The sequence below is a fragment of the Rhagoletis pomonella genome, unplaced genomic scaffold (assembly GCF_013731165.1).
Source record: "Rhagoletis pomonella isolate Grant_MI unplaced genomic scaffold, Rhpom_1.0 Rhpom_scaffold_00002, whole genome shotgun sequence".
Classification (NCBI taxonomy): Eukaryota; Metazoa; Arthropoda; class Insecta; order Diptera; family Tephritidae; genus Rhagoletis; species Rhagoletis pomonella.
The window spans coordinates 81,592,779-81,611,660 of record NW_023458556.1 but is presented as its reverse complement, the minus strand read 5'-3'; the positions used below and the strand labels follow the sequence as shown (position 1 = coordinate 81,611,660).

At 33.7% G+C, this 18,882-nt stretch overlaps 1 protein-coding gene across 1 annotated transcript; it reads right to left on the bottom strand.

Annotated features, from left to right (window-relative positions):
• Positions 1-220: 220 nt before the first annotated feature.
• On the bottom strand, positions 221-17,480 carry LOC118734112. The gene is made up of 9 exons (XM_036463824.1): positions 17,166-17,480; positions 16,856-17,110; positions 16,565-16,785; positions 16,310-16,491; positions 16,023-16,234; positions 7,915-8,194; positions 7,652-7,759; positions 429-533; positions 221-364 (listed from the first exon to the last, which is right to left on the bottom strand). Exons 2-9 carry the CDS (start codon positions 17,094-17,096, stop codon positions 331-333), a joined length of 1,383 nt encoding a protein of 460 aa, XP_036319717.1. The 5' UTR covers positions 17,097-17,110; positions 17,166-17,480; the 3' UTR covers positions 221-330.
• Positions 17,481-18,882: the final 1,402 nt, after the last annotated feature.

Here is an 18,882-nt window from a genome sequence, read left to right as displayed (position 1 = left end):
TCAAACAGTTCGTTGTTTACTTCCATTTTTTTACAAATATAAGGTACTTTGCTTTCACCGCTGTTTGTTTTTGCTTGCACATGCAAATCAGCTGATCGTTTGACACTTTTCATGAACTTACAGAAAAAAAAACTCCGGACTAAATCCTGTAACTTCTGACTAGGAACAGTTGCTCAGTTACTCTCTCAAATGTGTTCCCACTTACAGGTTTTATGTCAATAGGAACGACTTCCTGTAAGTTCTGACTAAATCCTGTAAACCGGACTGCTATTGGAACAGACTAATTGAAAAACGGAAAAAGATTTGGTGAAGAAGATTGGCTGCAGTTGCTTATAGCACTCCTCCCGTGCACATAAATATCGCTCTGGAAAGAAATATATTGAAAAATATCGATTTATAATGTTTTGAAAAAATAATTGCAAATTTACCTAATTTTTCCATCGGCACAAGCAAATAAAGAAAAACAATGACAACGAATTTCACACACATTGTTGTATTTTAGCGCAAAACAATAAGGCCCACTTGCAGAACATCTAGAGGTAAATGTATAAATAGAGAGATAAGTAGCTCAGAGTTAAATTGTTATATTCCTTAACCAGACATTGTCTTGCAGCGTTGAAAACTGGCCCAGCGTTAAGTAACCCGAGGGATTTTTAAATTAAGTAGGCACCACTCTCTTTTTTTTGACGTTTATTTACATTTGAATATAGAATTTCAAACACTTCCATACATACGTACATACATACATACATAAATAGGTACACTTTTTAAATAAGCCAGCGGCACTTCCGAGAGTTCTCTTAATTGGATGGACTACTAACACGGTTGGTGCATTTTAATCGCATATATTTTTTACACCAGACTGACCAAAACCTCAGAACTGAAGGCGGAATAATGAATACGTGAATATGTATGTATGTATGTATGTACATATGTTTTCAAAAATATTTTTGAAATCTCAATTTATTTTTTCTTGTTATTGACAGAAATGACATACGTAGAGTTAGGAAGTTAACCTTCGAAAATTGCTGGGCTAAATATTTAACGATTTAACTATAATTTTACTCCTAACCATTGATTGTGCAAGCAAATTTATCAATTTAACCACTAAACTTCGAGTTAAATAGATAACGTGCTGTTCTGCAAGTGGGCCTTAGTTTCACAAATATTTTAAATTATTGCCTTGAACATACACAATTATCATTATTATTGGAAATACAAAGCTTGGCATGTATTTTATATTTCTTATTTAATCAATTCAAAAGAATAAAAACACATTTCTCTAGAATTTTTCTTACTTTACTTTTCAAATTTTTTTCTGAATCTTGAATGGAACTCTGTGCGTCGAATGGGAGAATTTGAAATCAGGGGATCTCAGCTGTTTCCAAATGTAAACAAACAAAATTGCGCTTTCCATACTTGTAAGCCTGTACAATACTTTTTAGTCCATTTGTATGCCGTGGTATATTAAAAAGAATTTTTTTTATTATATTTATTTGTAGTCTATTGTAATTTTTGCATCGTTTAAACGGTCAATGGAGAGAACCATGATAAAAACATTAGAAGGTAAAATCATTCATTCAATCATTCTGACGTTTGCAAACATTTTAAAATCATATAAAATTGAAAATAAAAAAATAAAATTATTCATAATTGTTGTTGTTTGAGATTAAAAATGAGAATGTGTGTGTGAGCTTGAGTTCGAATCAAGGCGAATTAATATAAGGTGATAGCAGGAGTACAAAAACAAAAATTTACACGTATTTTGTTTTTGCTTTGGCGACATAAACTGTCAAAATCTGTAAGAGTATGTGTAGAAATTCAAACAAAATTTTTCAATTTGATATCGGAAGCCGTGCGGCGAAACACATACACAAAATCAGCTGAGCTAGTAACACCACCTTATATAAATTCGCCTTGGTTCGAATTTTAAAATTATATTACTGGCAAACGTCAGACTGCCTCTCAGTGATTTTACCTTGTAACGTTTTTATCCGGATTAACTCGGACTTAAGCCGGATCTACTGCAGTTAATTTCCGAGTTTCCACGCTGCCGTCTGTTTATGCTTTAAATATTTATATGCTTTTATTTTCTAAAAAAAAATACCGATTATGTTAGTCACGCCAGTCACAATAGTTTTAAAAAATTCGTCCAGGGACTACTACGGTTACTTATCTGCTAATTTGAAATGTATCATATATCTCTTTGTGATCATCGATGATAAAGCTAATCACAAAGATAGGTTGCTTGAGCGATGGGAAAACTAAGCTATGCTGCCACAGATACAAAGAAACTATTACTTCACTTGTCAGGGTAAAAACAGTATCTCATACGGTTTGACGGGCAACAGCCTCACGAAAATTGTAGTTATATTTAATAATCAGGTACTTTACAATGACGTCTCCATACTCAGACAGTGGAGATGAAGAGTACGAGTAAGGATTATCCCGTCTTTAGGAGGCAGCATCTTTTACATGTTTGTAAAATCCGATTTTTTGGAAATAAAGTTAGTTTTATAGTCCAATAATATGTACTATGAGTGCCATTTACTGTCGAAATTCGACCGTTCTTCTAGTTTTTTAAGACCATTGGAGAGGTTTTTTAACTGAGCACGTCGTTACATATATTATAAAAAATTACTCACCGGAAAACTCCTTCACTACAGCCACACTCAGAGTCGTTTAATGATTACTTAAGGTGTCCCTCAGTAACGATTTGAAAAAATTCCCTCTCAGAGTCAGTTAATGATTCGTTAACGGCATTTAATGAACATTAAAGTTAAGTAAACAAAAACCTTTACTTAACTTTTTGACGAATGATTTTGAAATTTTTTGTTTGTTTCCAATAAATTTCAATTTCGATAACGTTGCTACAACAGTGGCAATGGCCCAGTGAGCAGACCACTTTCGTGCCATTCAAGAGATCCGAGTTCAATCCTCGGCAACGAATTTTTTTTAAGTTTTATTACTTCAAAAATTCATATTTTTTATTTTATTTAACGTTTGGAAACTTTTTTGATTCATGTTTTTTCTTTTTCTTTCAGTTTCTAAATTTTTTAGTTTTTTCCGTTTTTCATTTCGTTTAGTTTTTATAAAACTTATTGCTAAGCGATAAATATAATAACACTATTACCACATCTGTCAATTAGTTATTTGAAATACAGAAAAGGGCTTTCAAGATAGTTGCCGAAATATAAACACTTTTGTCTCTCGAAAGAATGAGGTGAGTTGAAAGTCAGATGCCAGAATTGGCCTGTTATTGGTCTTGTTTGTCTTTTAGCAAATAATTAAATTAAACTAATTTTTTTTTTTCTTTTTAAAGCAATAAAATCTATACACCAAAAGAAAATTAGATCAAAAAAACTAAAAAATTCAATACAGACAGTTTATAGAATTAAATAAGAAAAAATTAATAAATAAATAAAAAAAGAAAAACAAAATTTTCCTGCCCTAGGACTCGAACTCGGATCTCTCGAATGGCACGTACTCTGCTCACTCAGCCATTGCGTATGTTGAGCCGATGCGCGCAAAATGATACTGAAAACTGAAACTGAACGAAAAAAGTGAGTGATGCGACAAAAATGAAGGGCCGCAACTGGGGCCATACTTAAATTTTTTATTTCATAATTTTTAACTCTGAGAGGAAACATTGGGTAGGTTCAGAAGGTGCAGCCATTGAGCGCAACCGTTGCTAAAAAAAATCAGTGATCGTTATGGGTCTTCTGAACGGCTTGATGCATTAGCTGTCAAATTCAACTCTCAACAACATGTTGTCTCAAATGACCAGAAAAATATTACGATCATCTAACACGCAACTGTTCAGTGGATCAGAAGTATACAACAACGCGTTCAGAAGGTGCAATGGCAACAGTTACTGAGCTGTTGCGCCTTCTGAACGTGCCCATTAATTAACAGATTTAACGATCATTAGTTAAGTGCCCGTTAGAGCTAATTTAAGGAACGTTTCTGAGTGCGGCTGTAAACACTAAAATCCCTTAACTTAACGAGGTTCGGTATCTCGTACTAATTTCGATAAAATTTGATAACTGTGCGTTTCTAGGGCTTGATAATTTTGGATAACTCCAAAATGTATATATCTCCATATAGATCGATAATCCGATAAACTTTGGATACCTCTATAAATTTCTAGCTCTATATTTTTCGACCAGTTTCTCCGGTAGCACGATAAAACTCGATAAGCAATGAAAACTTGATAAACTTATATAACCTTGAAATTTCGATAACTCGATATATTTTAAAAATTTCAAAAACTACGGTTCGATAAATCGACAATTTTCAGTAAATTAGTAAATATAGGTAGTTCGACAAGTTCAAAGAACTCGATACATTTGCGATAACTCCATAAATTTCGTTAACTCCATAAATATTGATAATGCAATTAATATCGATAATTTGATAAATTTCATAAACTTGACAAATTTCGCTAATACCATTAATTTTTATAGCTGGATCAAAGAACGTATGTAGATAACAAAAAGGGACAACTCGTTATAATTGTAGCGAAAGTGCGCAACAGGGGCATGCCTTCTCTTTTCATCCAATCAAAAAATGTACTAGGGCAAAAGAGAAGGCACGCCCCTGTTGCTCACTTTCGCTACAATTATAACGAGTTGTCCCTTCTTGTTATCTACGTTCTTTGACTGGTTAACTGTCCGTGAATTTCGCCATCTAATTTTCTGTGTCTGTAAATTTACATTGATCAATTTGAATAATTCTACACGTTGGGATAACTTAATAAACATGGGTAACTTGACAAATTTATTTATTAAATTGGTCTTCATCTTTGTTTTTATCTTTCGTGCGTTGACGTGTAAGATATTATATGATGTGATGCCAGGTAATGCAATGCGATGTGATGTGATAGCATGTGCTGTCATATCATGCGATGTCATGTCATATGACGTCACATAATGTGATGTCATGCCATTTGATGTCATATAATGTCATAACATGTGACGTCATGCCATGTTATCATGTTACGTGATATCATAGTATGTGATGTCATATCATGTGATGTGATATCATCTTAAGTGATGTCATATCAAGTGATGTAATATCATCTGATGCCATATAATATCATGTGATTAAATGTGATGTGATCCCATATCATGTGCCGATTGTTATATCGATAACACTCTCGATAAATATACCGAAGCTTTCATTATATCGATAACAATATCGATGACGATATCGATTATTCTATCGATAATAATATCAATCTTCATCCTCATCTTTTTCTTCGTATTTATCTTTATTGTTGCATATTCCTTCGCCTTTACCTTAAAGTGTTTCAGTTACCCTAATCCTTGTTTTAATTTTCATCTTTAATCTTTAATTTTGCCTTCACTGTATTGTCTTAATAATTATCATTTATTTCTTCATCATCACAGTTATCTTTATTACAAAGTTTAATTTTAAATACGATGTAAACCAAACGCGAAAACAATTAAAATTGAACAGGTTGCCACAACAACTATACACAAATACGGAAATTTTCTAGCGGCGATTTTGGCCGTAGTTCTCAACCTATTTTGAAACCATAAAAACTCTCACCTACAGAAAAATTGCTTCCCAATGGTGTTCTTGGTTTTGAAATCGGTTCAGTAGAATCTCAAAACGAACGGAGACAAAATTTATGTAGATTTGTTTATAAATTCTCAACTTTTCACACTCGTCACGAAGTCAAATCACACCCATCACAGTTGAAATTGGAGCATATAATCTATAATTTCCAACAGAGTTAAGGAACTTCGGCGTAAGTTTTGAAAATGTTTATTTTGCTATATAATGACCTCAAAGCACATTGAACAGGTAATATCACCAAATATTTTTAATATATTTCTTCTCACAAAAATTCTAAATTGTTAAAATCTATTTGCATGTGAAACCTTTGTCCATACAAAATAAGCGATTGAATAGCAGCTTTTGGAACACTCGCCCAACTCAGCAGCACAACCGCTGATTACTGGGCCTTGCATAGGATGAATCAATGCTTCGAGAAGCAAACAAATTTGCTAAGAAAGAAAATTCAGTAATTTTAATTTTTTCCAATTTCAATATTTTGTTTTTTTGTTTTTGTATTTCACATGGCACGCTTTGATTTATAAGAAAAAAATCAGAATAGTTTTTGACATTTTCGATACCAGAAGCAACAACAAAATACACGTAAATGTTGTTTTTGCTCTAGTGCTACTACCTGTTTGATATGCCTTGAATGAACTATTTAAAATCATCAGCAGAATACATAGTTAGCAGAAAAACTGTGATACAAGTAAGTAGTACCTAATTTCGTTTGCGTACTCGTCACACCCGTCACAGTGACTAAAATTCATATAACTCGTTTGGATTAAATAGTTTTTGAAATTTTTGTCTAGACATTGTATATACCTCGTAAACCTAACAGAAAGTACTCGTTTTAAAGAATTTTATGTTATAGTTTAAGAATTAAGCCTTAAAATGTAATTTGAAATGTCACACCCGTCACCGTGGAATGAACCATATTTATGTACATAGTTTGTCTAAAATGGGGAAACGAATTCGTTAACTCAGGGAGGCGGGTGTCGTCGTTGTCTCGCCCGTTACTCTTGGGAAAATGAAAATTGTCTCTGTAAATTATATAATTAAGTTTTAAGTGCTGAACACATTGAAAGCGACGAGCTACGGGCCACAGCTTCCAATGTGACATAATGGATTTGTATGAGTTTGACATGAAAGAAGAGGAAGAACCTTATCTGGCAGGTTCTTAACCTAGCAACCCCCCTCGCCCGACTTCAAATATAGTTGTAGTATGTAGTTACATAGTTTGGTAATTCTTGAGTTGGTACTTTAGTTTTAAAATTTTTATTTTATTTTTTAGTTCGTTAGTGTTTTTTTTTTTTTGAAGTTGGTTCTTTACGGGTTTGGTTCGGTTATTTGTACAATGAATTGGGTTTCAATGAATTTTAACATACGCGTGTAGTCAAGGGATTCGACTTTAATTTGAAAGAAAGATTTTAAATTTCCGAGCACTAATTTATTAATAAATTCTGTTTGAAATATGTACTTTTTTGTAAATTTCGAGGTGGGGTTTGCGGAAAAATATTGTGGATGGCTTAGCCGGAGTTGGACTGATGAGGGTTAATTTTTCTAAGCGGGGCCGAAGCCCGCCAAGACGGTAAGGTATTCGCCGCAAAAATGCTGCGAATGGCGTAACCCGAATAAAATTTTTCTTTGTCAAAATGCTAATTTTAACCCATTTTGAAATGGGCTCCGGGTGTATGTAGAGAGCCAAAGAGGGGAAGGATGACTCCATAAAGTTTGGAGTGTGCTCTTTCTAATGGGTGCGGCTTTAGGTGCCACATCCCCCTCCGATAGCGACCACAAAACCATTATACAAATAACAGAAAATTTCCCACGCTCAACACTAAATCCTCTGAAGTATTGTTTGATTGCTGCCATTGTGGCAAGTAGCTCATCATTTTTATAATTTATGAAACTTCGAAAAACTTATTACAAGGCTTTTTTTGTTTAAAATTTTTAAATGACAGACTCGATTAATACGAATTAAATTATATGACACAAAAAATACGTAAATGATATAAATAAATAAATAAATAAACTAACCAATGTATTTACTTGGTTTTATACTTACGACAAAGCTTTCTGAAGAGTTAGCTTCAGTACGAATATCATTTGCTGAGAAACTTGGTATTTTTCGGTAGGAAACTTTTGTAGAAACTCTGAAGCCAATTTCGAACCACTATTAAAAAGATAGGAACACTTTTATTATAATAATTCTGTGAAAGGACACGGTTATCGAATAGTGAAATAGTCCTTAATATTGTGGAATGATACCCGAAAATGTAATCCACTACTTCTACAGGACTATTTCACCACTTAAAATTCTTACTCAACTTTACAAAAAAATAAATATCAATCAGGAAACTGGCGTAATGCAAAGCAGGGACTTTTGGCACTGACGTTCCATACTTAGGTTCAATGTTACTGGAAACTGCTTTTATTTGTGTGTCCAAATATTCATGGATAAGGAGTATTGTAAATATGACATAGATAATAGACTGTGGTGATACATCTCCAACGAATAACTTGTAAAGAACATTGTGTGGCGAAACAGCGTTAAGAATATCGTCCAACTTATGTGATCGTGGCTTTGTTAGAATTTGCGGCAAATTGTCTGCGGGAAAAATCATTAATAACGGAAGTTAGTAAAAATAACAACAACGGCATATTGGTTTTGGCAAACTCGATTTTATTTCTTCTAAATGGTTCCCTTTGGACTATTTGGCGATCTAAAAGTATTTCTAATACACTGCCGAAGCCAATACAGGCTCGAATTAAATTGACCACGAAATAACGTACATACGTATATCTAAAGTTATATTACTGCAAGATAGCGGTAACCTGTCCCGACTTGAAGTTAAAGTTAAGCTATCACACTTCGAAGCTAACCACAGAAGATACTGAGAACCTGACAACTTTTCAGTCGGCTAATGGACTTTCAGAATACGGCTATACTTTTCAGGCGAAGATCTATGCAAGCTAGGTAAACATGATGGATGTTCTCAGTCAAAAGTTGCCTTTTTATACAGGTCAAGTCAGGTTATCAACGAGTAACTCGCTATGATTTTAGAAATGTTAAAAACCCTTGAAATCTCGTAGACAACACATGTAAATTTTACTAGGTCCCAGGACATAGTGATATTTCCGAAAATGAGGAAGTGAACGAGTTCACGAAAAAGGGTCTGATAAAAAACTTTTAGAATGTAATCCAAGTGTGCAACGCTCACTGAAGCTCTTGCATTCAAAGGCGAGGACAAGCGTGAATGAAAGAGCAGAAACATAAGCTTTAAAATTTTATAACGTGAATGTCTTGTTTGAAGCCACGTATAACGATTGCTCTATATTCAGACTTTTGGAAAACCATTTTTTCTTAAGGATATGTGCGGATAAGTTTTTAGAAAATTTTTTTCTTCTGAACCTGAGAGATATCCGATTGAAATCTTTACCTTATACGCTAGGGGGTCTAGAATATTTATACCGCCGCACTATGTAACGAAATGCCGATTTCATGCGACTAATTAAAAACTTTTTTAATTACTTTCTACATTTAAAATATGGTATATAAATGTTAAAAATAATTAATTTGGGTGTGTAAGTTATATATCGGTTAACATATGAGCACACACACTGAGAAAAAAAAATGCGTTGTAAGAATAAAAATTTTTTATTTGATTACCATTTAAAAATGCTCGTTTTTAAATATAGTGAAAAGTTTTAACAAAATGGATTTTTCCATTATACAATCACTACGTATAGTGGAAATATTCAATTTAAATACGCCTGTATTAAAATGAAGAATTTTTCACTGCACGGATGGCGTTTTGCACGTCTCGGATGCTTTTTCATATACAAATGTATAAAAGCATACACAGCGGTGACAACACATACACCCATACACACATACATGGTATGACCCCTGCAGCAAAATTTAGGGACAGTCTGTCAAAGCGCTAGTTCCGCCCTACAAATTTCAGAACTGTCTCTGAACTACTGAAAAAGGGATGCTGAGTTGGACGGTTGAAACTGGTCATGTGAAAGCTGACAAAAGATGCACAAATGTAATATACTATATTTTTTCGATTTTCTTAGACCCTAAAACTAATAACAAACTGTTTTCGTTTATTTAATATGTAATTCTCTACATAGTTTATGGGGCAACTGCTAAAATATTTCCAAAAAAGTCGTTATTGGTAACATTAATGTCATTTTTATACATATCTACGTACGTATAAAATTTAATGCAAAATATAAAATTTAGTTAAGCTACACTTGACAGGAAAGGTCTGCGTACACCATTTATTTTTTAAATATTCACAATATATTGAGAGTTAAAATTATTTTTATTATTTAAATGATCATGCTTAAAATAAAATAATATTAACCGTGTTTTAAAACTTTATACAAAACGAAAGTTAAACTTAACGATTTTTCATCAAAATGTTTGACTTTTTAATCAGATTTAAAAAAATAAACCAAAGTGGTAAACAATCTCACTTTGAAATGTGAGTGCTATTGATATGAACGATACTGTACATACGTAAATGTATCACTAAGCACCCGAAACAAGGCGAATTCATATAAGGTGGTATCGATTCAACAAATACAACAATTATCTGTATTTTTTTTTTTTTGTTTTAGCTGGTGATTGTCAAATTTCAGCTATTCTTCTCCGAATGAAAAAGGGCGACAGAAAATGCAAACACTTTCACGTTTTCACTCACTCACTAGCAAAATATAAAATTTTGACAATCAAACGCTACACACAGCTGATTAAACAACACCACCTTATATAAATTCGCCTTGACCCGAAATGTGTAGTTATGCAGTGATTTTTTTTTAATTTCCAATGTTTTTCATATTAAATATTTTTCGTTTAGTTTTTATTTAAGTACTATGTCTCATACTCCATAAACCATTTAAATTCAAATTCCTAACTGTGCTGCAAACTTGATAGAACTATTTCGAGTATTCTGTTTTGTAGCCCATCAAATTTTAGTGTAGTAAAGTATAATCTTGCATCTTAAACAAAAATATTTAAATATGAGAATGCCTTCAAGAGCGTGCGTAAAAAGAGTTATAAAAAATCAGCGCGATTAATTATACTAAAATTTAATGGGCTATAGAACTGCATACTCATAAACTGATTTAAAATATTGAAGTTTTTATAACAGTTTCTAGAATTCTACTAAATTTCCAACACAGTTAGAAACGTGAATTTATTTGTTTATGTTATAATACTTATGAGCCATCCTTAAATAAAAAATTTACGAAAAATATTTAGCATGAAAACTGTAAATATTCAAAATTCTATATTTCTTATGAGATGCCGGAAATTCTATGTATTACATTTCAATAAATTTAATCCAATTTAACGCTGAGTTATCACAAATAATCATTCAATATATCATCGTTTTTCTCATTTTTTGACACGACTTAGTTCAGATTTTTAATTATAGGTATCCCAGAAATACTCATTATACGTAACAAATATAAATTATTTTTAAGAATAACGGTTTTAGAAAATAAAGGAATAATTGACACACAGTTTGCTTTAAAAAGTAAATTAGTTCAAAACAAATAGCTCTTTAAACATAAAATGAAGTATTTTTATTTACAAAATTGTATGCGTGCTTATTTAAAGAAAAGGCTCTATACTATACTTATTAGAACCAGCTCAAAACTAACCACATTTTTTCTAGCCCGCAGGTGACCCTTTTTGAACTATCTAAGAACTGTTGTTATATGAACTGTACCAGAACCATCTAAGCCAGAGTCAGCTCAGAACAAGTTCAAAAGTTCTGCAGAGGGCGACAATTGTCACTTCGTAGGACATCGCCATGTTAAAAAAGACAGTTGCAAGCATTGAGTTGGGATAGATGAAGAACCAGTACCGTCCCTTTTCAGGCTAGCTCAGCGTAAGTTCTGAACTAGTTTGATTTGCTGCAGGGACATAATGCACTAACCACACGCTGTGATGTTGATTCAAACTCACCGTTTGAAAACACATTTACATGTATGGCTGTAGCTGAGTGTGCAAAGACGCTTGATACGACCCAGCAAATAATTAGGTTTGATATACATTTGAGAATGATTTGAAATCAAAGCCTTTATCAAATGTCAAACGTTTGAAAATGAGTTGATATTGATTTGAAAATTACAGCTTTCTCAATAAAAAGGGGAGTTTGATCTCCATTTGAGAATATGGTTAACTCTCAAATCAATTTCAAAGGTTATTTATCAAATGTACTTCTAATGTGGAAATAAAATTTATAATAGGAAATATATATTTCATATTTATTTTTTCTTCGCGATGTACATATGAGTAGTCCACTTGCAAAGTGCGGTATGTAAAATTTTTTCGATTTGTAGTTTTTGGTGGATTACGTACCAGTATTTAAAGTAGTTTCATGTCCACTAACAACACAGTGCAAAATCGTTTTATATTCTGAAAAAATAGCATAAAATGTTAACTCTTTTTCCAAAAGTCGATATCATACTTATTTATAAACTTTCAAAAGTATCCATCTTCTGATGAACCTAGAAAACTGCTTTAGATCGTATAGACTTTTAATGTTATCTTATGTCATGGTATGTTATGTTATAATTTTATAAGGCTCTTGTTTATCCAAATTTTCAGGTAATAATAAAAAAGATTCAATTTAAATGTTACTTGTTGTCGTAGCCGTTTTTTCAAATTTATGGCTTTCTATTATAAAATCACATAACGCTGTTTGCAAATGGACTACTCATATGTATGTACATAACAAAAGAAACAATTAAGATAATGTAATTTATTATAAATTCGTCTTGAAGGACTGCAGCTTTTTCAATCCGCGCAAACATCAAATCCACTATTTGTGGGCTTTCTCTTTGAAATTTTTTCTATTCATTGTTTTTTTTTTCAATTGATCTTAATATTATTCTTACAATTTTTGATTTAACTGCGCATGTTTATAACGTTTGATACTTGACATCTTTATTCAAATCAACCTCAAATGAATTTCAAATGTAAAATTTAAACCTCGTTTTCAATTTGAGAATCATTTGAGAAAAACATTTGATATCAAATTGAGAAATACATTTTTCTCAAACGTTTGAAACTGTGTTTGCTGGGAATTGGTTGCGGCCAAGAGGGTCCGGGTTCAATTACCATCAGACGGAACATAAAATTAAGTTTTTTTTTCTTCTTAGTTACGAAAAAGCATCTGTGCACTTCACAACCACATATTTTATAACGCACATACTCAAATTTAAAACGACACGCTCACTAATGCTTACCTTTGCATATGAAATGCAATAACAACTATACATAATGGGTGCCTATCTGAAAAATCTGCTATGAAAGGAATACTTAAGCTTATTGCACAGAAAACAACAACAGCCCCTAAGTCTACGTGAAGAAATTGTAAGCAAAAAGGTACTTCAGGTTTGACTTACTAAAGTTGACGTGATATGTGTAAAAAGAGAATTTACGTTTTTAAGAAATTAAAAGTTCCTGAAAACAAAGTATAAAGGTTGATAATGTAACTTGTACTAACATGTTAAGAAGGTGAAAATTTGTAACTGTCGCATTGCGGAACTACACTGAGGGAAACAAAATTTTAGAATTAATAAAAGCGTGCTAAATTTAAAAAAAATACGCATATGGAAGAGCACCAACCCAACTCGTTTTAAATTTGAGTATGTACGTTATAAAATATATCGTTGTGAAGTGCACAGATGCTTTTTCGTAATTAAGAAAGAAAAAAATTTAACTTTATGTCCCGTCTGTTTGATGGTAATTAAACCCGGACCCTCTTGGCAGTAACCAATTGTATCAAGCGTCTTTGCACACTCACCCTGCAGGGAACTAGAATTCTACCGGTTTGCATTTCAGCCGAACTAGTTCACGTTCTATCCTTTTTCAATGTTAGCGACTGGTATTTTTAACATTGCGATGTCCTACGAGATGTCAATTGTCGGGCTATGCATCAGCATCTACTAGTATAAATACTAGTAGCATCATACCAGTTGATGAGATAGTCTGCCAATTCATGCCCCGTGAAAAGCATAAGAGTGCCTTTTTGCTCGCGACGCTCCAGCAGTCACAATGGCCGACAGAGCAGAGCACTCGCATGGTTAGCCTGAGGTCCCAGGTTCAAATCCTGGCGCAGGGAAACTTTTTTTATTTTCTATGTTTTATTTTATTTTTATTTTTTTATAAATTTATTTTTTTGTTTATGCTGTTTATTGTAATTTTTAAATTTAATAAAAAAAAATATTTTTGTTTAATTTCTTTGTTTTTATATTTCTTCCTAAATCTTTTTTTGCAATGCAGTTCGATTTTCAAATTTGTTATTTATTTATAAATTGAATAAATTATTTTTACTTACATTTATTTAACTTTAAAAATCTTAACCACCTCCAAGCGGCCTCGAACCTGCGATTTCAGAACCAGAACCAGTAGTCTTCACGTGACGCCACAGCCGACATTTGTAAGAAAAGCAATTAATTGCGTTTTATTTTTGGCTTTGGCAATTCAAAGGCAGATGTCGCTGATCGCCTAAGTTCTTCGAAATTGTCGAACTGGTAGGCACATAATAGTTAATGAACTAGTATTTTTTCTAACTGGTTTGGCTTTTCACTGCAGGGCATACATGTAAAACCATGTTCTGACCGACAATGAAAACACTTTGAAAACGAGTTTTGGGATTGTGGGCTGAAGGCTGTTCACACCGGCTGTTAGTGTTTTCGTTGACATTTCTTACATCTTCTGATTACAGTTTTGCTACACAAGACCAAAACCAAAACGCTTTTCTCTAATTTTCTTCTCTTTAGCAACCTCTTACTTTCATTCTTATTTTACTTTGGTCAGCCAATTACCAATAAATCCGAAATGGCGTATTAAAGATGATAAAATGTCTTATTTCCACTTCGATAAATAATCGAAAAAAACTAGTGCAGACACCGATTGGACTGAGTGGAACATGAGTTTTCAAGTAGTTTTCAGCGAAAACTGGTTTTCGTTTGACAGATTTTACATGGACGAAAACACAAGTTTCAGGTCGAAAACCAGTTTTAGCAACGAAAACATGTTTTCGATGTCGGTCAGAACATAGTATAAATGTGTTTTCAAATGTTGAGTTTGAATCAACATCATAGCCTGCGATTAGTGCATTATGTCATACCAAGTATATGTGTATGTGTGTATATGTTGTCACCGCTGTGCCTCTTAAGGCAATGCCTTCAAAGAAAAACCGATAGGCGGTTTTGCAATTGGTCGATGGGCGGTTTTGCAAAAACATCGACGATATGCATGTTATGTATGCTAAATATGTGCAGTGTGTATGCAACTTTAAAAAATATTGTACTAAATAATCTATGCTTATGTTTATAAATAAATTTTATTTTTTTTGCGTTCTCTGGTTGCACCACGCTCGCTGCGAGTCGGGGCGGCACGCGGCAATAAGGCAAAAGCACCCGTGGCCGGAGCGAAAAAAATTAATAACTAGCACCTCCGTGCAAGTTTCCGGAGTTTTTTTTTCTTTTAAATAATGTATTATAGAATAAGGATTGATATTCAATGTAAACGATTAAAAAATCTGATCGAGAAGTAATAAATATTTGCATTTGTTATAACATTTTTTTTAAAAAGTTAAAAATTTTATACAAAATAATAATTAATTGAAAAATTGAAACAATCAGGCTAAAGCGTGTCTAATTAACTATTATCGTGGAAAAAATGAGCAAGATACATGCTATGAATCAGTTGATAATAAATAATTACTGAATTCATCACAAAAAAAGTTAATAACAATAACTATTGTAAAAATTCGGATTTTGCAAAATTGTTTAAATTATATTTTTTTTATGGTTGTAAACCGAATAAAGTGATTTGTTCGAAAAAATCTTGACCATCCAATTTTGGGTGGGTGGGAGATTTTCACTCAGATTTTACTAGCAGAAATTCTTCGGGTAAAATCTTGCAACTACCGTCAAATAGAGGACCGATTTTACTCTCTCATTTTTCCCCTACTTTGCCAGAGAACCGAGTACGGGAACGCTTTCTGGTAAATTCCTGTAAATTTATTGCGAGTTAGGGAACGCAACTTGTATTAGAATTATTACAGAGGTTTAGATTTTGAAAATTTTCATGTTTTTAACCGACTTAAAAAGAAGGAGAAACTTATCAGTTCGTCGGAATATTTGTTTGATGTATGTTACTGCATAGCTTTAGACCACTTTAACCGATTTCTATAATTCCTTTTTTAAAGGAAATGTTGTACTGTACCTAAAAGGTGGTCCCATACTGATTTCGTTTAAATCCTATCATTGATTTATGAAGGAATTAGCGGTAATCTTAAATTTTTATATGAGAATTGAAGTCGGCATTGTTTTTTTTTCCTTAAAAACTACTTGTTATACTAAGGAAATATATTCGCAAATGTGTATGATTAACTCACTTCTAAATTTGATGTCAACAGTACCAGTGTCTGTTGTGGTCTTTCGGGCAAAGCGTTTCATATTTCTCAATAGAGAATTTTTGTAATCCACAACGAATCCAAAATTGTTTCGAAAGGCTTCATTGCTGGAATCGGAGTAGTTGATAAACGAGTGGTAACTGCGCAGAACAAAAAACAAAGCATACACGAAAAAAGAACTGCAAACGAATGTGCTAAAAATTTAAGAAAATGACAGTATGTGTAAAAAACTAATAAAACGAGTATTGTAGCATAAAAGTCACACTTACATTAAAATATATGAATCGGTGTCATTGCGAATGCTGTATACATCACTTAGTACTCGATGCCTCAGATATGTACTGTTCCTCACAACGTGATTGCTTTGAAAGAGATACACCTCTAAAATCTGCTGCAAGTCTCCATTATTGCAAGAAGTTGGAAAACAGATGAGCTGCTCTATTTTCTCACTCTGTTTTTGAATTTAAGAAAGAAGAAAAGTTATTAGAAATAAAATGAACCAGTTTATTGCAAGATGTGCTAACCTTGAATCCACCTCCGTATACAATGTCCAACAAGTAGTGACCCACAACAACTTGTACGGCGAATGGCACAATAGTTTCGTTTGAAATAAAACTCCAAGAAGCGTGTTGTACCTGATCCTTATACTGATGCAGTAGGGAACGACAAATGTTTGGGTTGTGTATCCGCACCTTTGATGCTCCACCCAAAGCTCCTCCGGCGTAGTAAGCCGTCGCATCGTACACTTCGTAAACAAACATCTGCCATAACCACCCGCTACAAGTTTCTAGTTTAGCTTATGCATATGTACTTACACTTCACAGCCCACAGATATCCGCGCCGAAGCCCTTCCAAAAAATTGTACATGTCACGCAAACAGTTTTCACTTATATTCCAACCTTTATCGTTGAATTCAAAAAATCGCAAGGTCGCATATGGACTGAAGCCTTCGAACACATAGTTAACGCTGGTTACAACTGTAGCTCTAGCATAGCCCAGATTGTACATTACCAGCAGCAGACCACCGCAAATTCCTACAGAAGTTGCCGAATGCATTTTATACACTTACCCTACAAGTAAATAACATAAATATGAATATGCAACAGAACCACCTGCTTTACGTACACACTCTAAGCTAACAACTTTACAACTAAAGATAAGCAGCCAGTTGATGGCACGAAATGCCACCGTTTGCTTATCGATCAACTTTGAAAGACCAACGTCCTCGAGGTAATAATGCAAAGAAGCTCATGATCAAGAGCATCAAAAGTTAATTTCACTGCGCTGCAAATGTACATTCAATGATGCGGAGAGTGCGTTAACACCGGCCTAACCCTGGGTGAAATTGAAAGTTATAATTTATATTTTTCTTCTGCGGATCGTTTTCTTCTTGATTGCAATAAAACACGCCATTCATTTCTTTGTGGATCACTGCCACAATTTAACGAGTTCACCGTATCTCTTGCATTGAAATATTTAATTCTGAAAATGGCTACATATGTACATAGATATGTATTCAATTTTTATCACCTCGCGGTGTGTATTATACACAGTGTAGTAACTCACAAGTAGTTTTTAGGCAAAAAGCAAAACCGACTTCAATTCTCATATAAAAATTTAAGATTTCCTTTAATTTCTTTATGATGCAATTAGTATGGGACTACCTGTGAAGTAACACCTTTCCTCTACAAAAAGAATTATAGAAATCGGTTAACGTGTTCCAAAGTTATGCGTTAACATACATTAAAAAATATATATATATTCCGGAGAATTGATAACCTTCTCCTTTTTGTGAGGTCGGTCAGAAATAATAAATATTTTGAATCATATACTTTTTCCTCCTGAAAACATTTCACTAAAAGTAATTTATGTTTGTAATTTATTGTAGGGCCCTCATTAACCCTGGAAATACTAATTGGGAACGCTTTTGGAACATACTAGACGATATGATGGAACATATTCAAGCGAGGAGTAGCTAAAAGATTTGGCAGCACCCACTTTCCGGGATGCATGGACTCGAGCGACCTCGTTAGTGGAGGAAGTATAGCGAGTAGCATCCCGCCAAACGTCATAACTTCTTCCAAAGTAAAATGGGCAATCAACAGTTTTGAGCCCTGCTAATCCCCGGGAGTAGACGGAATATTCCCAGTCTTACTCCAGAAGGCTAGTCACCTTGTGGTACCTTGGCTGAAGGCGATATTTTGGACAAAGTACGCCAGTCGTTTCTCTTCTGTGCCAACTGCCCCAATTGGAAATGCCAAATGAAGCCAAGTCCATCTCCACTTGATCTTTCCATCGCAGTGGGGGCCTTCCTCTTCCTCTGCTACCAACAGCGGGTTTCGAGTTGAATACTTTAAGAGCTGGCGCGTCATCATTCTATCATCGCCAACGAGTAAAGGCCGGTACATCTTCCGCAAAGTCTTTCTCTCGAATACTCCAAGAGCCGCCTCATCGGATGTTGTCATTGTCCATGCTTATGCGCTAGATACCAACACGGGCATGATGAGTGCCTTATAGTGTGATTGTTTGTTTGATGACAGGAGATACTTCGTCTTCTCCTCGTTGACCACCAGATCCAATCGGTTTGCTTATTATCCAACTTGGAAAAGGCAGAACAGTCTTTGCAGTTCTTGGTGTCGGTATCATCGGTATCTTCTCCAAGATCAGGTTAAATCAGACACTGAAAATAAAAGTTATTTTAAAATTTTTGATATCAAAAAGGCATAGTGAAAAAATTATGTTATAGCTTTTTCAAAGGTACCATTAGACTCGTCTCCCATTGTAGATTCTGATTCCTCCATGACTTTTAAAAATATGACTTTTATCATTTTGAGCAAATAAT